This window comes from Triplophysa rosa, unplaced genomic scaffold (assembly GCF_024868665.1).
Source record: "Triplophysa rosa unplaced genomic scaffold, Trosa_1v2 scaffold150_ERROPOS200000, whole genome shotgun sequence".
Lineage (NCBI taxonomy): Eukaryota > Metazoa > Chordata > Actinopteri > Cypriniformes > Nemacheilidae > Triplophysa > Triplophysa rosa.
The window spans coordinates 61,895-85,436 of NW_026634154.1; the positions used below are offsets into that span (position 1 = coordinate 61,895).

Sequence of the window (23,542 nt, forward strand, 5' to 3'; positions counted from 1 at the left end):
GGGCTAAATCCTTGTTTGTTGAGCCACCTTCATCTATTCATGATTACGTTTTTTTTCTTCTAGCCGGGTCATCATAAACCCCTCCCACGTGAGGTGGGTCTTCAGATGCTTGCCTGTGAGGGAGAAAATGTCCCTGTGATCGTCCAGCTTCTGGACTGGCATGATTTTTGGGACCGCTACGTCATGGTCCTGGAGCGCCATTCTCCCTGTGAGGACATTCTCAGTTTCATGGATCGCACAAGGGGCAGCATAACAGAGAACATAGCGCAGTTTATCTTCAGGCAAGCGACTGAAGCTGCAGAAATCTGCTGCAAGCGGGGGGTCTTCTACAGGGACATAAAACTGAAAAACCTTCTGATAAACCCAAACACGCTGGAGGTCAGAATAATCAACTTCAGGTGCAGCGATCTTCTTAAAGAATCAGCCTACACAGGGTATTGGGGTAAGTTTGATCACTTTCCTTTATGAACAGCAGTTTACACAAATACTAAGATGATATTTTCAGATAGTGTCTTTTCTCAGTTTTGAGACATCACATTTTTGCATGCTAATCTGTTTTTTTCAGACACATATGAGTACACCTGCCCCGAACTTCATAAAACGGGCTACTACTACTGCAAGCCGGCGACGGTTTACTCACTCGGGATGCTGTTGTATGCCATGGTGTGCGGGGCATTTCCCGGCTCTCTGAGCCTCAAGCGGATCATTGAGAAGACATGGAGCAAAGACGGCTTGACTGAAGGTGAGATCTTCCTCCGGTCAACTGTAGTTATGAATGATAGAAAACAGAACAAGTGGTTTGATCAAAGAATTGAATAAGATGATAAATGAGAGCATGTGTGAAGTTTAAAGTGACATAATAAAAGGAAATAATCATCTCTTCTGTCTTTCTGAACAGAATGCTGCGATTTGATTCAAGTCTGTCTACAGGAGGATCCAGAAGAGCGTATCGATCTGGAAAAGATCCTTGGCCACAAGTGGTTTCAGGTACTGAGCTGTTTATACACCTGACACCCAGCAAAAACAAAGGGTTTAGATTTTTGTTGTTGGTTGATTCTGAGATCTGGAAGTTTCAGGTCAGTGTATGTCAATCAACACAACTTATAAAACTGATGTACTCTGAGTGCTTGGTTCTGATTGGTCAATAGCTGTTTTATTCAAACAACGATTCCGTGTGTCACTACACACCCTTAGCAATGTAAACTTTCTGTTTCTGTAATTTCTGTTTGTGTATGTAATAACATATTTAGCAACAAAATTCTGTTTTTAACAACAATATGTTTTACATTTTAAACAAATATTTGTAAAATAGTTTTGGCTTAAGTATGGCTAATGTTTGTGGATTCATGTCTGTTGCATTCATCTTTTAACAGAAATCGATGGCCGGCAGTTTGACCTGATCTGCAGAATGCAGCATGGAGGCGATTTTGGAGCCGTCTATGACTTGATTTTTTTACTCTTATTTTTCTTTTTTTTTCTTCTGTTAATGTTTTTAATATCATATCGTCATATTCCTTCCTAACCTTAATGTAGTTCTGCTCGGTTGTGACAAAAATCATAATCACGATTATTTTGACCAATATTGAGATCCCGATTAACATGATTACTCACTAACTTTTCAAACAGCATAGAAAAGTAAAAAAACACCTTTTAAACTGTGAATTCAACTGAACAATAAATGTAAAGAAATCGCACAGCTGAACCACTGTTTGTAATTGACAATTACAATTAATTTTCGATTAATTGCACAGCTCTATCTTAAATATCTTCATAGTCTAAAACAAAATTAGGTTTGTACTTAAAAACTGAGTTAAATCCTTGATTGTTGAGCCACCTTCATCTATTCATGATTACATTTTTCTTTCTTCTAGCCGGGTCGTCCTGAACCCCTCCCACGTGACCACGTCTTCAGATGCTTGCCTGTGAGGGAGAAAATGTTCCTGTGATCGTCCAGTGAGGGTCAACTGTAGTTCTGAATGATATAACGCAGAGGACGACTATTAATATAAAACAGGTAATAAAAGAATTTTAGCAGGCATGAATTGAAACTTTAAATAAATTCACAGTTTACTTTTTTTTTACACAGAATGCTGCGATTTGATTCAAGCCGGTCTACAGGAGGATCCAGAAAAGCGTATCCACCTGCAAGAGATCCTTAACCACGCATGGTTTTAGGTACTGTGCTAGATTTAGTTTTTGTGTTTGTTTTTAGGTTTAGTCACCAATTGGAGTGTGAGGGCACAGTTATTGAGTTTTCTGTTTTCTATGTGAGGAAGCTGACAAGTCATATCTTTAGATAAAACACAAGTTTTATTTATTTATTTCAGGTCGAGCTGTGAGTAAAGTAACCGATAGAACGTCAGGCGTCAAGACCACCAGAGCTCCTTATTCAAGCCCATAATCCCAGACCTCTTGTCAAGACCGCCCCAGCGTAAAAATAAAATAAAAACAATGACAAGAAAGGAAAATGTAAAATATTTTAAAAATAAATGCCTTTTTAAAAGTCTGTTCAAATGCAAAACTCTGACAAATATTCTTGTAAATTAGCATTTTTTATCAGGCTCTTGTGGTAATGTTCAGTAATTTCACTTTAATAATCAGTAATTAAAATGTCTTATTTTCACAAATGTCACTGGTCATTTCATGAATTAATTATTAATTAACTAATTTTACGTGCTTGCAAGCTTTTTTGGCAAAGTCAAAGTAAACAGTCACAAAATGACTAAAGACGCAACTAAAAACGTAGCAAATAGTGGAAGTCAGAATGTAAATTATTATGAAACTAATTTATAAAATTATGAAACTGAAGCACACATTAGGGGGCGCTGTGGTCCAACTGCCAACAAATTAACGTGGCATTTAGAAGATTCTGCCATCAGCGGTATGTGATTAAGTGGATTTGAAGCGAAGGTATTTGATGAACATCTTATCCATGCCGAGAGCATTTGGTCAATATCATTATATCATGTTTGACGGAGATGTGTTTAGCTGCTTTTGCATCTGAGCCCCTCGTTTATTCTATTGTTCAGATCTTTATTTTTGATATAAAATCAAATTGACATTGACACATGGTAAAAAGATTATTTCATTAAAAATATATATATATATACTATTAGACCGCAGTATAGTTTTTACAAAATAAGGCAATTATAATCTCGAGGCTCTAATTCTGAAAATCTTGGAAATCTTCTATTATTAGTACTAATAGCAACTCGATATGAATAATTCACATATGGATGAGGTTTAGATTAAACAAACTACAGTTACCCAAAATGCAGCTGTCAAGATTCCTTACAAGGTCATTAAAATTTCTTTAAAAATTACTAACAAAAAATGACCAACAAAGTACTTCAAACAGCTCTTCTTCTGCACCCAATGTTGGGCAAATTACTCTGAAAAGGTGATTAATTATTAGTTACTAATGACCAGTGGTGTAAAGTAACGAATTACAAATACTCAAATTACTGTAATTGAGTAGTTTTTTTTAAGTAGTTTAAAAACAGTGTACATTTACTTGAGTACATTTTTAGTGCTGTATCGGTACTTTCACTGTGCTATTTTTTCCTCACATTGTCGTCGCTACTTTGTTTAATTTTCATGTGATTGGCTAAGGAGAATAATCAGTCCCGTCACGTGACCCCGTCCACTCAAATCGCGCATGGAAAACTTGCGTCACACAGATTTCAAGACATCTGCCGCCAATTTAGTTTAATCAAGGAGGAGGACGAAAGTGTGCGGCAGGCAGGGCGCGTATCAAACAGCGGTTTTGTGCGCTTGAAAGTCACTGCGGGAAAGGGACACAATACGAAGGAATACCTAAGAAATAATGTCACATACATCTTGGATGGCTTGAGGTTGAGTAATTGATCAGCCAGCTCCTCTACAGATATGACTTAATGCTAATCCAATACAATTTAGGTTACAAGTGTTTTGCAGTATTTTGGGCTCTTATTTATTAATTTCTGCATTGTGGGGCCTAGTACACATGATTGAACAGTGTTGGAAGTGCATAAATGGTTTTACCTGGAAAACTGAGCTCATTATAGACAGACAGAACAACACATTGAATGGTTATTTTGTCTGAGTTGTATCCAGTTATATACTTTATCAGTAAGGTAAAGATGTGTTTTGTTAAAAGTAGCTATTTTCTATATAAATCTCCAAATTTGATTATTAATCATTATTCGTAATTCATTAAATAACACCGCCTAAAAAGTAACGAGTAACTAGTACTCAGAGTAGTTTTTGAGAAGAGTAATTTTTACTTTTACTCAAGTACTTTTTTAACACAAGTACTTTTACTTGTACTTAAGTACAAATTTCCAGTACTCATCGACATATTCAATAGAGTAATTAGATTACTGTACAAATGACTCTCTCCAAAAAGTATTTAATTACGTATTACTAATTACTTTCTATGTCCTGTATCAACCTTGATAGTATAGACATGAAACAGCTTTTTTAATTCATTCTAATAAATAATATAAAACTACATAAAGTATTCGTATTAACCGGCCAAAGTATTACAAATGTGAGGACGCATTAAAGCGTGCATTTTAAAGTTAGACTTTGATTTTTTATGTCAGTTCCACTATTGTATATACTGCACGGTATTTAGTTCAATTACATCAGAAGAAACTGTAAGTAATTAAAGTTCCAGTCAGTAAAATCTAGCGGCAACGTTGCGAATTGCAACCAACCGCTCACTCCACCCCTCCCGTTAGAAACACGGGTGACAGAACATGGCGAATTATATGCGAGGGGACCCACGGTGTATGTAGATAGAAATAGCTCATTCTAAGGGAACAAAAACATAACGCTTCATTGTGTAAGCTCTTTATACACCTTTATACAAACTTTCGCCATGGCGTCAGAACCGATACACTCTTGTCACCTGCAAAAAACAAAATTGCGCGCCGTGGGTGTAAACGAGCAGATTAAGGGGCGGTGCTATTACAATGAGATCCCTCGCCTACGTCACGCAGGGAGCGTAATCTGGAGCTCTGATTTTTTTCACATGCTTTCAGAGAAAGGCGTAACAAACCAAAGTTACTGTGTTGTACTTTTTCACGTTTTCGGGTTCGTAGATGAACCAGGGAACCGATTATAGCACCTAAACACAGAAAAAGTCGTATTTTCGTGAAATCTCCCCTTTAAGGGAAATACTCTTATTAGAGATACTCTTATTATAGGAGATGGGAGGGTCTGTAAAACTTCTAAATTGGAAAACCGTAACGGCTAACAAAACCCATTGACATTAGGGCTGTGTATTGGCAAGTGCCTCCCGATACGATACATAGCGATATATTGTATCATGATATGTATTTCGATACGATACACATTTGCGATATATTGCAATACTTTAAATAGAAAATGTCAAAAGTAGAGCTGGAAATACAACACGCTGTGCACCAGCGGGGGTTTTCTGTAAGGATAAGTGTAAAAACATCCCTTACCACTGCAGAGTGGCCATGATGTGCGATGCATGGACCTTTAGATCAGAGGTTTGGCTTCTCAAACTGTGGATTGCGCCCCTCAAGTGGGTAGCACAGGGGAATAAGGTGGCTCACGCAAGTCACTTGGCTGTTGTGGTGCATTACAGTTAAAACAATGAACATGGGCAGAATAAAACCTCTGCTTCATCCGTGCTGTAAAAACTCTGGTGTCACATCCGTGAAAGCACAATAAATGTCATGGTTACTTTTCTTAATAAGCTTTCCGTCTAATGCACTGCAGTAGCCAAGTGACTTGTGTCCTGACTTGAGAAGCCTACAAACAGCATTATTTGATATACCTCATTACTCCATGACTTATTTTGAAAACCAAAGCGCACACACACATCAGCTCTGAGAGCTCCAAGCGTTCTTATATTTTTACCACTTACTTTTGGCCGTGTGTATATGATATGATTAAAAAAAAATATCGATACACTATTGAAAAAAAATACATTGCGATAGTTACATGTATCGATATTTTTTGCACAGCCCTAATTGACATCCATTCAAAAAACTAGCATTTGGTCTCCTTTCCTGCGTTCTGCTGAAGCCAGAGCGTTGGCATTGAGGCCTGTCCACACTGGGACGATAATCGCACGTTTATCGTTTAACGCCTCATGACTAAACAAAGGGCGCTGTCTATTTTGTCCACTTTTGACCACTTCTGTCCTGATTTCTTCAAGAAATATCTGAAAATATCTATCAAAATCTTTTTTGTGATTTTTTGTTTGTTTGTTTGTTTTTGTTTGTTTCTTTATTACCCTTCATACAGAGCTTATTCTCCACGGCCCTAGGCTGAAACCAGTTGTGAAATTAGAATGTGTATTGTTTTTGATTGGAACTGCCTTGCTTTTTAAAGGTGCCATAGAATGAAAACAGTATTTACCTAGGCATAGATGAATAATAAGAGGTCTGTACATGGAAATGACACATTGTGAGCCTCAAACACCATTGTTTCCCCCTTCTTGTGTTAATCGTGTGAATGCAAAAAACCACTGAAAAAGAGGCCAATCCAAAAATAACATTTACATTTAGTCATTTAGCAGACGCTTTTATCCAAAGCGACTTACAGATGAGGGAAACAATGGAAGCAATTGGAACAACATAGGACAACAAAAAGCATAAGTGCAATAAAAGAAAACTGTTCTCATATAGTCTACCACAGCATACAGAGCTAAGTTTATTTTGAAAGAGTAGAAAAGAGATTGAAGTCAGAACTGATCTGTCAGGTGTTGACGGAAGAGATGTGTTTTCAGACTGTTCTTAAAGATGGCCACAGAATCTGCTGATCTTGTAGCAGCGGGCAGATCATTCCACAAATGTGGAGCCGATCCCGAGAAGGTACGTGAGAGAGATAACACCGACTGTGACGTTAGAGTCGGGATGTACGCCCCCAACGTTGCATATACCCGCCCATGTTCTAGACCAGCCAGATCATCGGAAGTTCTGCAGGTATTGTGAATGGGGTTAGGCGATTTCTACCAAATTGGCATCGGACGACAGTGAAACCTTGCGATGGACGATGACATCTTCTTTAAACAAGACGCGACGTTATGAAGTGAAGCGTGTCTAGGCGAGAGCTGCACAGAGACACGTCGTCTTTATACAGCGCGAGCTGGGCAGTTATCAAGTCATATGCGCTAAATGATGCGTTAAGCGTATTTTCCCTTCTCTTAATAGAAAGGCATAAATGAATGGCTACTAGTGCAATGCTTTTATTTCAGTGCAGTATATAATATCACAAATGTGACTGAAATGGTCGCAGTGTAGAGCCCTGCTTTTGTGTGCTTAACCCAACTTCTGACACACTACAGGCCATCTCGCTCATTAAGATCACAAAACTCCTTGATAGTCCTTACAGTCACGTCCACTAAAGGAGGTTGAGCGTTTTCACATCTGGTACCTGTCTGCGACACTCTCCGCCAGTTTAAATCTAATGTTAAGACGCATCTCTTTAGTCAAACTTTCACATAAAGTGTCTTGATTCTTGCATTCCAGTTATATGTCAGATTAAATGCAAATCATTATTTTATAATATCTGCCTGAAATGTTCTGAACAGCAGCTATATGATAATTATTCTCCATCTGTTTTTCTGTTTCTACATCTGGTGCCCATGCCGAAGAAACTAGAGATCACACCAGCTCCAGTTTAGATCCGGATTCTTATGAAGACTTCAGATGATCTTTGCGAGGACTCTACGACTTAAGCTCTGGATCATCGTGCAAAACTCATGAATTCTACAAATGTGGTAATCTCAATGATTACTTTATCATTGCTTTAAAATGCACATTCATTTTACTAATTGTAAATAATAGAATGTATATATACACTGTATATTTCTGATATCCCATCTTATAAGAGTACACTGTAAAAAATTTGTTGTTTCAACTTGAAATTTTAAGGCAACAAAGTAACTTATTTTTTAAAGTTAGTTCAACTTAAAAATATTAGTCAATACAACGAGTTTGCAACAAATTCATTAAGTGAACTAATATTTTTAAGTTGAACTAACTTAAAATTTTAAGGCAACAAGGTAACTTATTTTTTTAAGTTGAAACAACAAAAAACAACAAATCATTTTTTACAGTGTATGTGTATCTGTAAAGCTGTGAATTGAATTGAAATGGTATAAGATTCATTTTAAAGAATAAATTCTATGAATTAAAATATATTTAGTTCCTGTGACACTTACTTCATAATTGGTTGTTTAAAACTGTTTTTTTTTATTAACTTGTGCTGAAGTTCGTACTTGCTTAATCTGCAAACAGCTCAAATAAATCATTTCAAATATGAAAAATAAAACATCCAAACAAAATAAGTGTGTGTAGAGACCGTTTCATCTGACGCGCCCTGGACTCCAAGCTAAGAAAAGTTTGTCATAAGAACGTTTCTTAGAGGTTTTTCATGTTTTTGAAAGAGTTTTAAAAACATTCAACATGTCCAGTTTTTTTACGTTTTAAGAAAGTTCCCAGCTAACAAAAGTCTCCATCATGGTTATCAGTGTTTCCTTGAGTTGGGCTCGTGACTTTCATGTGTTGGTTTTTTTGGCATGCTGTATGTGCTGTTAAATCACATTTGTTATGGTAATGCAAATAAAAATATAGTCAAATGGTGTCGGTTGGTGGGTGTTGAAATGACAGCAGAAATGACACATCTCTGTTTCACAGAAACTTTGGTTTCTCAATGCAGATGTGAGGGGACGTGACCCGATTCCAGACTTGTAACCGATTTTTTTTGTCTGAAAAATCCTCACGTGTGGTGTCACTGCAATTATTTTACAGCTCCCGATCATGTTGGAGCCTAGTTGATTCTAAGTTGTGAACACAAACATGTTTGATATTTATGATTTTAGGATGGTTGCCTGAAAATGATGGTCTGGTAAATGTTCAGCAGTACTTCTTCGAGCGCCTTTCTGCAGGATAAACTGAGGTTCTGTGGGCCCATTTGATATTCGAACATGTGAATGTAACTTAAGTTTCTATTATTTGTATATACTAGATGTCAAAAGCATTAAAAAAACATGAAAAAAACCTTTATATAGGTTAGGAGTGAGAGGTCTGAACTTCAGTTTTACGTGATTGTAAGCATTTGCACATTATTCACTCATTTTTTAAACTTGGAAAATAATTTGTGTATACAGACAGGCAAGAAACAAGACATTCTGTATTCGTTCAATGTAAAGAAATTTCAAATGTCATTTATTTTATTTTTAAATGTCTCATATACGAACACATTTTAACTATTTATAGTGTAGCAAAACAAAATGTATATCTTTAAATTGTTTATTGAAAATAAGCTCTTATAAAGACGCCACATAGAGCACTTTGGCCTGTTGCTGCAATGAGTCAACAACACCACTAGAGGGCAACACTGCTCTAAAAACACATACGAGTGAAAACACTGGGTAAGTTTAGGGTTATGCTTGAACATAAATAGTAAAACATTCAAAAACAGGCAGTGTAGCAAATATGTGTTACAGTATTCTGCATGCTGTGTTTATGTTTTTCTCAGAAAGGACTTATTCAATCCAGATCAGACACCTGTGTGATAAAATGAGATGAAATGATGTGTCCAGTATCTACAGACAGTATGTACAACATTAACATCTCACCTGTTTACACACAGAGCTGTAGATCACATTTTTCTCTTCACATACTGGACTGCACTGGAGATATGACACATCAGATAAAATCACNACAAATTAGCATAATGCTGTTAATAAGAGTTGCAATAAATAACTTATATAATAAATGCAGTCAAAAATGTATCACACCTCATGACAACAGATGAATAAACTTACCATAATGAGCCAAAGAAAAATCCAAAAATTTCAAACTCACTGTCGGCGGTAAAAAATTGAGGTGTTTCAATTTGCATGTCCACATATATTTTTGTTGTCTGTTGATACAACAGAAACAAACATGCAATAAAACAAAATAAAAATCTAATTTTAAATGAAAGACAGGACTACATAGGAAACATGTGTACTATCCTTTGATGCCTTGATAGTCGCTGTGTGTTAGATGTTTATCTCTTGCTTCCTGCTTCTTGAGGTGCTCGTGTCAACAGCCTCCACACTACGTGTCAATATTACTGTACATTAATAATAATTTACGAAAAACAAAGTTATGCCCTGCAAGGTAATCTAACATTTTGAATTTATATGCAATTTAAGTCAACATCATTTACATTCTCAATGATTATTACTTCATTTATGCAATTCATTTTTTTGGTGACATCATCAGCTCTTACAGAAAATAAAAATGTTTCCTGCTGTTTGTGGCTGTGGCATGAAGTTCCTTTGCACTACCAAGTAAAATTAAAGTAGTGGGTCACGATTTGTGGTCAAAACTTGTTTGCAGCTAAATAGGTGGTAGACTTTATTGACTTTACTGATATATGTGACTATACTATTTGATATAACAACACGTGAATGTTAAGTATAACAAATACGTTATGACATAACCTTTATGGGGTTAAGAGTGAGGATATTTAATTTTTTCGGTTTATACAAGCTTGTAAGAATTTACACATTTTGCACTGTTTTAATTTGTGCTTACAGACAGACAAAAAACACATAACATGGTAGACCTATTACCTTTTTTTAATGTGAAGAAATTTGAATATGATCATACACTAACACATTGTAACTAATAATACTGTAGTAAAATAAAATTATAATCTATAAATATAGAGTGATAAGAAAAAGAGAGCTTTGTGTAGTGTACACAGATGCCATGAGCTCTATGGCCTTTTGCTGCAATGGGTCAACAGCACCAGAGCAACACTGCCCGAAAAAATAAAAGATTTTAATTTATGATTTAAATGGAACCAGATGAACAAAATAATTCCCACCAATCCAAGATGAATACGGGAAATGTCACACAATTAAATTTCAAAATGAAATGTGGAAATACTTAAAAAGGTAAACAGTAGATCTGCTTAGGTTGCATCAAACATTTATTTTATACATAAAGGTGTCTGTTGTTCCCCTTCAGCCGGTCTCTCGACGTTGTGTTCAGAGACAGACTGGGGTTTGATCTTGAGAACCTATCATCTCCGAGAGGAATTTTAAAACGCCAATGGGGTTGGCGAATGGCACACGCATGCCAGTCCCCAGCCCATGCATACGGGTATAAAAGGGAAATGGTGGCGGTCATTCACTCATCCTTTGTTCTTTGGAACCTGCGTGGCATATGATTGTCAAGCGATTATCTCTTCGAGACTCTTCACTGCTGGATTTACGATGCAGAGCAGCGGACTTCTCCCTCCTGATAGCGGACTTCCCCTGGGCGTCTCGGCAGCAAGCTACAGACCTAAAAGAGCAAAATTCCCACAGTTGCGAGCATGGCTACGTTTTTTGTGAGCGCTGCCGCCACCCCGTCTGCTTCCCAGGTGAGTTCGACTGCCGCTTCGGCGAGGTCGACCACTTTGGTGAGCAGCGGAGGTGATTTGGGGGTTCCTATGGATGTCGCTCCGTCAGCTGCGGCTTTGCGGACCACCCATACCCCAGCACGCTCACCTGGCTTGTCCCCGATGGGCGGCGGTGGACCGTCCCATAGCGGGCAGACTCAACAGAGGGATGAGGACGAACTCTCTGTCATAGTGACAGCTACCTCCTGGCATCGGATGTGGAAGACCTCTCTGAGCTCCCTCCCCTGGGCGGTCGAGCTCAAGATGAGGTCGACGCTGAGATGTCAGCCATGCTTGCCCGGGCAGGATTTATGGTTTCTCGGGGCGGAGCGTGATTTAAAGCCACGCGCCGCCCCGGTGCCATTCTCCCCGGAAGTGCATGGCAAGTCCCGGCTAGCGGGATCGGGTGCTGTTACTTCCCTGGATGGTGGGGCGGCCAAAGGCAATGTCGACATGGAGGGGTCGGCCTAGACTTCCTTCCAAAGCTTGTAAGCTCACGAGTGTCGAAGGCTTACAATGCTGCGGGACAAGCGGCTTCCTGAAAGACCTGGATGATGGGAAGGCCGACCCAACTCGCATGAGCAAGTTACGCATGGCCACTGACCTCGCACTCCGGATGACGAAGGCCACGGCATGTGCCTTGGGTCGGTCGATGTCCACACTTGTGGTCCAAGACAGGCATCTGTGGCTCAATCTTTGCACATCTCGCAAGCCGGGCTGTTCGGTGACACCGTGGAGGATGTGTCACAACAGTTCTCTGCGGTGCAGAAGCAGGCTGAGGCCATTAAACAGATTCTGCCACGCCGCAACCTGGCCACCTATCGGTCGTCACGGTCCCGAGTGCAGCCAGCTTCCCAGCAGCCCCGCACCTCCACGGCGGCTCATCCGGTACCAGCGCCCTCCCAGATGATGGCACGCCCGAGACGTAGGGCCTCGCGGAGGAAGGCATCTGCCCCCCGTCAGCAGGCCGCTAAGAGGACCTCTAAGCCCTGATGGGAAAATGGGAAGAACCCAGGGAGTCCAACATCGGGCCCGACCCCGGCCATTACATCACCCACGGGTCGGAGAGGGCCCGGCGCCCACATTCTCACAAAAATAGTTTTTCTCCCTGGGTTTTCTCTCTCCACAGCACCCTCGACTCGACGGGAGTCTGGGACAAATTATGTTGCCGACCGCAACTTCCACCGGACGTTGCGTCGGTCAGCGACACCAAGCAGGTAAGTCAACAGAGCCGTCGACCTCCCCGAGGTTCTGCCACCGAACCAGCCTCCCACGGCACGGTGAAGCAGATCATCCCTCTGGTTCCGCTGTCACGGTTCTTGGGCGCTTGGCTAGAGTGCACCAGCCCGTCACGCTGGCTAGAGAGGACGATCCGTCTCGGTTATGCAATCCAGGCGCCCGCCCAAGTTTTGGGGCATTCTCCACACCTCGGTTCGAGGGGAGAACACTCCCGTGCTACGGGCCAAGATTCCAACCCCTCGTGCAGGACAAACACATGCTGGTCCGGTCGGACAGCATGGCTGCCGTGGCGTACATCAATCACCAAGGCGGCATACGCTCACGGCAGATGTCACAACTCGCTCGACGCCTCCTCCTCTGGAGTCAGCAGGTGATCAAGTCCCTGCAGGCCACCTTCATCCCGGGCAACCTGAACAAGACAGCCGATGCGCTCTCTCGTCAGGGGACACCCCACGGAGAATGGCGACTCCATCCCCGCGCAGTCCGGCTCATATGGGAGCGATATGGCCAGGCGTAGGTGGACCTGTTTGCCTTCCTGGACTCCACCCATTGCCAGCTTTGGTACTCCCTGACCGAGGGACCTCTCGGCACGGATGCAATAGCACACAGCTGGCCGTGGGACAAGCGGAAGTACGCCTTCCCCCCAGTGAGCCTCCTTGCACAGGTCCTGTGCAAGGTCAGGGAAGAGGGACATCAAGTACTGCTAGTTGCGCCCTACTGGCCCAACCACACTTGGTTCTCAGACCCGGTGGCTCTGACGACAGTTCCCCCCTGGCCGATTCCCCTGACGAAGGACCTTCTGTCGCAGGGGAAGGGCACGGTGTTGCACCCCAAGCCAGGCCCCTGGAATCTCCATGTATGGCCCCTGGACGGGACGAGGAGATTTTGAGTGGCTTACCGCCGGCGGTCAGAGAGACTGTCCTGCAGGCTAGAGCCCCCGCCACTAGGCGTTTATACGCTTATAAGTGGCATCTCTTCTTGTCCTGGTGTTCTTCCCGCGGGGGAAACCCACGGAGTTGCCCGAACGGGTCAGCGTTGGCCTTCCTACAAGAGAGACTCGAGAGCAACCTCTCCCCGTCCACGTTGAAAGAGTATGTAGCCGCTATTGCCACTCATCACAATCTCGTGGAGGGTAAGTCTCTCGGCCAACATGACCTGGTCACCAGATTCCTTAGGAGCGCGAGAAGGGTGAATCCACCTTGACCGCGCTCCGTACCCTCTTGGGACCTTAACGTGGTCTTACAGGGCCTTGGTACGGCCCCTTTGGAGCCCCTCAGAGACGCCAGTCTTTCTCGATTCTATCAAGAGGGTGGGGGACCTCCAGGCATTCTCCGTGTCCCATGGGTGCCTAGAATTCGTGCCCAGTTATGTGCCCAAGGTTCCCACCACTCTCTTCCAGGACCAGGTGGTGAACCTGCAGGCGCTCCCCTCTGGGAAGGAAGACCCAACCTCCAACGTGTTGTGTCCAGTACGCGCACTGCACCTCTACTTGGACTGCACGCAGAGCAGGTGGGTAGGTGGGTGGGTTGGTGGAGCATCCAGTAATCCAATCCATTGGCACAGTCCCTCTAACCCAGGGGTGGGCAAACTTTTTACCTCGAGGGCCACATAAAGTTTTCGAATCCTTGTTAAGGGCCGCATATTATTCGCACATTAAATTAAATCTTTTTTTATTTATTCCAAACTGAAATTTGATAACTACTGTATGTGTGTACATGCAATTCCTTCTACCCTTTGTTTTATAAATACTTTTATATTGAAAAAAATGGCAAAGACACATTATTATTCACTGTAAACCCAAATGTTCAAAATAATCAAAAAGATTAAGTAATGTAAACTTAATTTTATAAAAAAGTTATAAAAGTTCTACTTACTTAAATATTTTAAGTTCATGAAACATTTTTTTTTACTTTTGAGTAAAGTATAATGATTATTTTTTATTAACTTGACTAAAACTCAAAAATTGTATATGCTCCTTACTTAATTTAAACATGTTAATTCAACAATTGGTCAAGAAGGATTTCCAATTCCCAGCATGCTTTGCATCAGACTGCATTAGGAGAGTAAATTTTAAAAAATATGATTATTTTATATGTTTTTAGTAAAGTTAAAGACTTGTTAGTGTTTAATGTTCACTTCTCTTAGATATTTAGAAGAGTTTGACATATTTTTCAGTTTTGTGGTTACCATTGTTTAGAAGAGTGGTGCATGTGCCTAGTCTCTGTGAAGCTACATTTCACCTGTAACATGTTATGTTACCAGTGAGCAGTGACTGTGCTAATGCCAATTCTGAGATCAGTCTCTTCTTGCTCATTTTGGCTTGCGTAAGTCAAGGTATTTGATTTATGCATATTAAGACTAAGGAATATGCAAAATAAAGAAACCAAAATAATTTAGTTTAGTTAACTTAAAAATGCAATTTTGGTACTTATTTGTTAATTTCTGTCCACTTAATTTCATAAAAAGGATAAATTAAATATTTAAGTCGCACTAACTAAGATTTGGTAAGAACTTTAACTTAACAGTAATCAAAATTTGAAGGTTCTGCTTACTTAAACCAAGAATCTCTAAAACTCAAAAAAATATTTGAGTATTGCCAATTTATCCGGGTTTACAGTGTAATAATTTACAGTATGCATAATTTTTATTCTTGACATTTTCAAATATTCCTCTAATTCAGGGGTGTGCAATTAATCCCAATGGGCCACATGAGAAATGGGACTGTAGTGGAGGGCTGAACCAAAATTGTAAACTTAATTCTGCTCAATGCTTAATTTATGGCTTTTAAAATGCAATAAATATCTAAACTGATCTAACTCTTTTATATTTAAAAAAGAAAAACGACCACCACTAATACTTTTCTGCACCTCTACCCTTTGTGCATATCACTGGTTATACATGTATAATGTGAAATCAGATGTGTAATAGACATGTCTAAAAAAATAAAACATTGTAATATTACAATACGAGTTAAACATTTGGCATTGCAAACCGCTCTCAATTTAATTTATATCCATTGTGAGCCATATTTACAATTATTCTGGTTCTCGAATCTGATTGGTTGAGAGCTACGCCATATTCACCAGTATCACTACGGGAACTATATGAAGAGTTTGGTTCCGTTTTAAAAAAAGGTTTACATGTTTTTTATTATGTTATCATGTTTTTCTTGTGTTTTATTGCGTTAGTTAGCTGTATTTTTTGAGTAAGTGTGGCTTGAAATAAAAAAGCAACTGCACTTTGATATGAATTGGAAGGCACAATAAAAATACATGATTTTAGATTTATTTTTAAAACGGAGTTACCTCATTTTGGAACCAAACTCTTACACATACGTCATTATTTCAGGTTCCAGGCAACCGTTACATTTCAAGGTAAGAATGAAATTACAATGATTACGTCTTAAGAGAAATAAATGTTAATGTTATTTACATTTATGCATTTGGCAGACGCTTTTATCCACTCGACTTACATTGTATACATAATGTTTTTAACTAAAGTGGGACAACCTCGATGACGTATGCTGTAGACAAATGTAACCGCCGGAAGGCGCAGCTCTTGTCTGGTCTGTGCTCAAGATTTAAAGGGACAGTTCACGTAAAATTAATGAAAGTGATGACATTTTTATCACAATACTTCTAATGCAAGGTTTTTGTGTTTTTTATACAACTTTCCTCCATCCCATGGCCTCTGCAGTTCCTCCACAACACAAAACCTCTGGGACTTGAATAAGTGGACTAGTGTCGACTACCCAGCACAATGGATGCAGACAGACTTAAACAACTGTGGGGTTTTGGTTTGTAGAGTAAGTTTCAGTACCAGTAAATTAATGTTTGTATTTTATCTTGTATATTCATTACATTAGATGGCAGAAATGGAGGTGAGGGAGAAGTGGACCTCTCTCAAAACAGAGGCATTGCTGACAGATGATCTGTGGCACCTGCGTAGGTATCACGCGTCATCTTTATCAGCATATGCTATTCAGCACTTGACATACAAGAGGTAGGCCTATGTGTTAAATATGTTCTCATCATTATAAACAGCCTGAAAAGCCAATGCAAGTCAAATGCTTTCCCATCGTAAACTACAGGACAATGGAGGGGGTGAAAAGACGAGGAATTGTTTCTCTCGTCAGTGATTCCGAAATCCAGGTATGTACAGTATACAGTATATTCATCTGGAGCACCAGGAGTCTTCCCAGTTGGCCCCACTGATAGGATGAATGGATGGAGGGCCCCGTCCCTGGAACATGGACAGAGCTGGTGTATTGTGGTATGTTGCGTGGGTGTGGTGGGCTGCTCTTGGCAAAGAACTCCAGGGCCACTTTTTAGTCCCAGTCTGAGGAATTAAAAAATATGTTTAGTATAGATTGCTGATACAAATTACTTTTCAGGACACCTTCCAGGGGATTCATCAAGGCTCCGTAAAACCCACATGGAACCAGTGGTGACAATCAAAGGCCGGAAAGGTCATCTCAGTACCCCAAACTTTTCATCCTGCATTGTCGGCGCATATGGAGGACCTCCTTGCAAAAATAAGCAATGTTCTGTTTGAGGGCAGGAAGGAACAATTGCTAGAAAACATTCAGGTGGTTTTTAAAGAACTGATTCCCGAGGTACATTTGTTTTGCAAAAAATATAGTACTATTTTATATTACTATTACATAATTACTAGGCGTTGTGAAATTTACATAACTTATACTGTTGTTGCCAAACAGCTCAGCATTCTGATACTGAGAAGAACCAAAGGGTTCAGTACATTTTGGGCAGAGATGTCATACTGTATCTTGTTGAGTGTGTCATTAAAATCACCAAATAGATTCTCCAGTTTCCAACACAGCAAGTGAAGTGAGTTCTGAGTCTTCAAACTTTTATTTTGTTCTCCAACATTATTCATTTTATATTTTTATGAGACCTTGATTAGCTGCTTCAGATGTGTTTGACACTGGCCCTCCAGGACCGAACCCTGCTTCAAGGTACATGGCAAATGTATAATGTTATTATGTATTATACTTGAGTAAGCTCAAACCTTATTATACTAAGACATACTGTACATGATGTGTACTAATCTCACCTTTTTGTTTGTGTGTTTGGGTAATGACTGCTGGGCATCTGAGATATCAGCTGACGTCTGACTGCTGTAATGACATCTTCAGACCCCCTCTGTCATGATGTCCACAAGGTCTTCCAGGAAACCCAAAACTCTTGTCATGAAATAGCGATTGATATGAAGTATTACACAAGCACTTAATATTAACAGTTAATGTCTATTAAACCTTATAATACAATACCTAGACATACATGATTTGTACTAATCCTGTCAGGTCTCGGGTCTGATCACCTGTTTGTTTTTTTCTGTTTGTCTCTGTGTTTTTGTCGAGCACATGGAGTTGTTTTGAAAGCTTGCTGGAGGTCGACCCCGCCCCCTTGTTATCCCACTTATTACTTCACTCTGTTATTAGATCTCCTATTTAGCTCCATGTTTTTCTGTCCTGTGTCGACCGTTTTGGGAAAAAAAATGTAGTGCCGACTGCCATAGTTAACCCAATCTAGTCTTGTCTTGTAATATATTAGTCTTACCTTTATCTCATCTTGTTTCGTCCAGGCTCCAGTGCCTTTTGTTGCATGCCAGTTTTGCCTACCCCAGCTGTGCCCTCAGTTTTCTCCCCTGGCAACCACGGCTCTCCTCTCTCTGAGATGCTTTGTGGATCTGTGTTCTCAGCTGTCCAGCATCTATCACGGTTCTGCAGCAGACTTCAGTCAAGCAGTGGATTATATTTCTACCAGAGCCGGTTTTGTCTCTCTTCCCGAGTGGATTATATCTCAACCCTAGTGGGTTTCGTCACTCCCCAGAGCAGGTCCACCTCAGCAAGGACCCCCCCGGGGCGTCCCAGTCCAGCGCTAACAGCTCCCAGCCCCGTCACCTCTCTCCCCCGTCCCGGCCGAGTGCTTGAGTCTGTTGCCCCAGTCCAGAACTGTTTTGTGCTATTTGTGACTTTGCCCTGTCTGTTTATTTAATAAATCTTGTGTACCCTGCATCTGGATCCGGTCTCGTTCATGAATAATCCCACCTTTTTTGTTTGTGTGTTTGGGGAATGACTGCTGGGCATCTGAGATATCAGATGACATCTGACTGTGTCCCACAGTGTAGCCTGGTTTCTTCTATTAATTTTTATCAACTACCTAAATCGTAAGGAGTTTTCTATACTTGTCATGGTTGCATTTGGCTTGCTAAATGTGGTCATGAAGACTAAAACAGAATGAATTCAAGCAAATGTTGCAACAGCGGAGACTTGACAATATAGACTGTATAGTTTACACTCTAAAATATACATGCTTCCGACAGCCATGCTAGAAATATACAGTAGTCTAAAATCTTTTGAATATCTTTAATGAGCATCAATATGCACACTTTGTTTCCGTTTTGGTGTGGCAACTGCCATACGCAAACGCCGCCCCTGTCATTATATTAAACTTTGCTACCAGTAGTTAAGGTCATACCCTTGGACCTTTGATGTTAATTCTTTAACAACAGCTACAGTGTTGTTGTCTTAATGACACGTGTATGTTACAAAGTGAGATTAGAAAAAGTTATATACAGTATGAGGTTGATTGTGGAAGTTGTGCTTTGCTGGTTTCAGTTGGAGCTATACATGTGAAATGCTTTATATAACACGTAAGTAATGCTGCTGTAGAAGAAAAATCACTTTAATCTGTCTGGAGAAACAATTACTTGCCCGAAGAACTGTGATTAGAACATTCGGCGCTTTGGCTGGCACTGAGCCAGAGACAGACTTACTCAATCCTCTCACATATCACAACTATGCAGTGCTTTCAATCACATAATGTTTATTTTAGGCTTCATACGTTTAAATTCACGTGCTGTAAATGCGGCACAAACAAACATGACAGCGCCCGCTTATAACTGTTAGCTCAACTAACGCGATCGTTATAAAAGTGTTTAAACAACAATATATACACATATTTGACAATCGGAATATCAGATATTTCATATCATAGTTAACAAGTTTGTGAACATTTTGAATAAAAAAGAAAAATTACNCGTTTATATACGCGCAGACAGACGCTAACGACGCTGATGTTCATTGTGACGTCACTTTTAGAACTGTTGTGGCCAGTAGATAAGCGTGTTTCAAGTGTCAATACAGAAACGTAAGTCCGCGTTCAGGCTTCTTTTTTGACAAGAAAACGTTGACAAATGCGCTTTTTTTAGTAAAACAAAACGCTGGCAGCGTTTGGTTACAAACAGCAGCCGAACGCCATGACTTCGGAGGCAGCGTCTGTGCAGGAAGGCAGCCCAGAGAAACAGATAGGCGGCGTTATGGAAGAATATTTTAATTATAAACAGAGAGCGTCTTTGCAATAACTAATCACATATTTAAAAACGACAATACTAATTTCTCTCTAGAAATGCAATCAGAAGTTGTTGAAAGTGAAAATAAAACTTACATCGATACAAAACTATGCTCCAAATGGCGTTTCAGCCGCCATTTTCTTTTTCGAGCTTGAGCCTTCTCCACCAATCACGTTCCTCGCATGTTGTTATAGAAACATCGTTCACTACCATAGTAAGAAAAATTAAATGGTAGTCAACGGTGCCCCGGAACTTGTTTTCTACTATGGTAGTGCATGATGTCCTCGAACTGAAAATTGCTAAGATTCTTACAAATCAGTAGCGTAGCCAGAAAAGAGACTCTGGGTGTGCCACATTTATTAACAGATTAAAAACTATACTAAACTCGCCACATATCCATAAAAGTATATACATTTTATATTTATATAAATTATCAAATATAACTATTCAACAACAACAACGCCATCACACATAAACAGTACCGTTAATAATGCCTCAAAGGGGGAGACGGCGTGGCCTGACCTTGAATGCGTCAATTACGTCATCTGGGTCCAGTGTTTCTGTGGCTCTCGTTCAAACATCAGCAATGAGAGGCTATTTAGTCTTTCAGTGAGCATAGTTGCTCTGTTGCTGGTTTTGATTCGATTTACTGATGAAAATAAGGCCTTGTGTCCGGCTGTCCATGAAGCCGGGGTTTTTGCTAAAAACACTAAGCACGGATCTCTGTGACATATTGCTAGCTAGCAACGTTCAGTCAAGGACTCTACATTTTGTTAATTAGGCGCGGCAAACGTCTCCCAGGGTGCTAGGGTGGGGTCACGTGAGTCAGTGCCTGTTTGCGGAATGCGGATTGGTTGACAGTCCGAATGTTTTTTTTTACCAAAATAATTAAAATGAACAATTATTGTAAGTCAACAACAATAGCACGAGTATATTTTTTTATTAAAACCCTTTCACACGTAAGTTTAAAATTTTCAGAATGACTCTCTGGCGTGAGTTTCTTTCAAGGCAACCGTTAGAACGTATCACTTTAATTTTCCATGGCGACGCGGGACTGCTTATCACGTGACAGACACACCGCAGAACGACAGCAGCTGTATGACTGATGTATTGCTTTTACTTTGTTTGTTTCTTTATTACCCTTCATACAGAGCTTATTCTCCACGGCCCTAGGCTGAAACCAGTTGTGAAATTAGAATGTGTATTGTTTTTGATTGGAACTGCCTTGCTTTTTAAAGGTGCCATAGAATGAAAACAGTATTTACCTAGGCATAGATGAATAATAAGAGGTCTGTACATGGAAATGACACATTGTGAGCCTCAAACACCATTGTTTCCCCCTTCTTGTGTTAATCGTGTGAATGCAAAAAACCACTGAAAAAGAGGCCAATCCAAAAATAACATTTACATTTAGTCATTTAGCAGACGCTTTTATCCAAAGCGACTTACAGATGAGGGAAACAATGGAAGCAATTGGAACAACATAGGACAACAAAAAGCATAAGTGCAATAAAAGAAAACTGTTCTCATATAGACTACCACAGCATACAGAGCTAAGTTTATTTTGAAAGAGTAGAAAAGAGATAGAAGTCAGAACTGATCAGTCAGGTGTTGACGGAAGAGATGTGTTTTCAGACAGTTCTTAAAGATGGCCACAGAATCTGCTGATCTTGTAGCAGCGGGCAGATCATTCCACAAATGTGGAGCCGATCCCGAGAAGGTACGTGAGAGAGATAACACCGACTGTGACGTTAGAGTCGGGATGTACGCCCCCAACGTTGCATATACCCGCCCATGTTCTAGACCAGCCAGATCATCGGAAGTTCTGCAGGTATTGTGAATGGGGTTAGGCGATTTCTACCAAATTGGCATCGGACGACAGTGAAACCTTGCGATGGACGATGACATCTTCTTTAAACAAGACGCGACGTTATGAAGTGAAGCGTGTCTAGGCGAGAGCTGCACAGAGACACGTCGTCTTTATACAGCGCGAGCTGGGCAGTTATCAAGTCATATGCGCTAAATGATGCGTTAAGCGTATTTTCCCTTCTCTTAATAGAAAGGCATAAATGAATGGCTACTAGTGCAATGCTTTTATTTCAGTGCAGTATATAATATCACAAATGTGACTGAAATGGTCGCAGTGTAGAGCCCTGCTTTTGTGTGCTTAACCCAACTTCTGACACACTACAGGCCATCTCGCTCATTAAGATCACAAAACTCCTTGATAGTCCTTACAGTCACGTCCACTAAAGGAGGTTGAGCGTTTTCACATCTGGTACCTGTCTGCGACACTCTCCGCCAGTTTAAATCTAATGTTAAGACGCATCTCTTTAGTCAAACTTTCACATAAAGTGTCTTGATTCTTGCATTCCAGTTATATGTCAGATTAAATGCAAATCATTATTTTATAATATCTGCCTGAAATGTTCTGAACAGCAGCTATATGATAATTATTCTCCATCTGTTTTTCTGTTTCTACATCTGGTGCCCATGCCGAAGAAACTAGAGATCACACCAGCTCCAGTTTAGATCCGGATTCTTATGAAGACTTCAGATGATCTTTGCGAGGACTCTACGACTTAAGCTCTGGATCATCGTGCAAAACTCATGAATTCTACAAATGTGGTAATCTCAATGATTACTTTATCATTGCTTTAAAATGCACATTCATTTTACTAATTGTAAATAATAGAATGTATATATACACTGTATATTTCTGATATCCCATCTTATAAGAGTACACTGTAAAAAATTTGTTGTTTCAACTTGAAATTTTAAGGCAACAAAGTAACTTATTTTTTAAAGTTAGTTCAACTTAAAAATATTAGTCAATACAACGAGTTTGCAACAAATTCATTAAGTGAACTAATATTTTTAAGTTGAACTAACTTAAAATTTTAAGGCAACAAGGTAACTTATTTTTTTAAGTTGAAACAACAAAAAACAACAAATCATTTTTTACAGTGTATGTGTATCTGTAAAGCTGTGAATTGAATTGAAATGGTATAAGATTCATTTTAAAGAATAAATTCTATGAATTAAAATATATTTAGTTCCTGTGACACTTACTTCATAATTGGTTGTTTAAAACTGTTTTTTTTTATTAACTTGTGCTGAAGTTCGTACTTGCTTAATCTGCAAACAGCTCAAATAAATCATTTCAAATATGAAAAATAAAACATCCAAACAAAATAAGTGTGTGTAGAGACCGTTTCATCTGACGCGCCCTGGACTCCAAGCTAAGAAAAGTTTGTCATAAGAACGTTTCTTAGAGGTTTTTCATGTTTTTGAAAGAGTTTTAAAAACATTCAACATGTCCAGTTTTTTTACGTTTTAAGAAAGTTCCCAGCTAACAAAAGTCTCCATCATGGTTATCAGTGTTTCCTTGAGTTGGGCTCGTGACTTTCATGTGTTGGTTTTTTTGGCATGCTGTATGTGCTGTTAAATCACATTTGTTATGGTAATGCAAATAAAAATATAGTCAAATGGTGTCGGTTGGTGGGTGTTGAAATGACAG

General features: G+C 39.9%; 1 protein-coding gene across 1 annotated transcript in view; it reads left to right on the plus strand.

Moving 5' to 3' along the window:
• Positions 1-17,427, plus strand: part of LOC130549696 (serine/threonine-protein kinase pim-2-like) — a 22,054-nt gene extending 4,627 nt beyond the window's left edge. The window contains exons 2-8 of the mRNA XM_057327000.1: positions 64-442; positions 566-742; positions 899-987; positions 1,374-2,014; positions 2,087-2,175; positions 16,521-17,263; positions 17,366-17,427. Of these exons, the coding sequence (XP_057182983.1) occupies positions 64-442; positions 566-742; positions 899-987; positions 1,374-1,400 (672 nt within the window). The 3' untranslated portion in view covers positions 1,401-2,014; positions 2,087-2,175; positions 16,521-17,263; positions 17,366-17,427. The remainder of the gene's footprint in view (positions 1-63; positions 443-565; positions 743-898; positions 988-1,373; positions 2,015-2,086; positions 2,176-16,520; positions 17,264-17,365) is intronic.
• Positions 17,428-23,542: the final 6,115 nt, after the last annotated feature.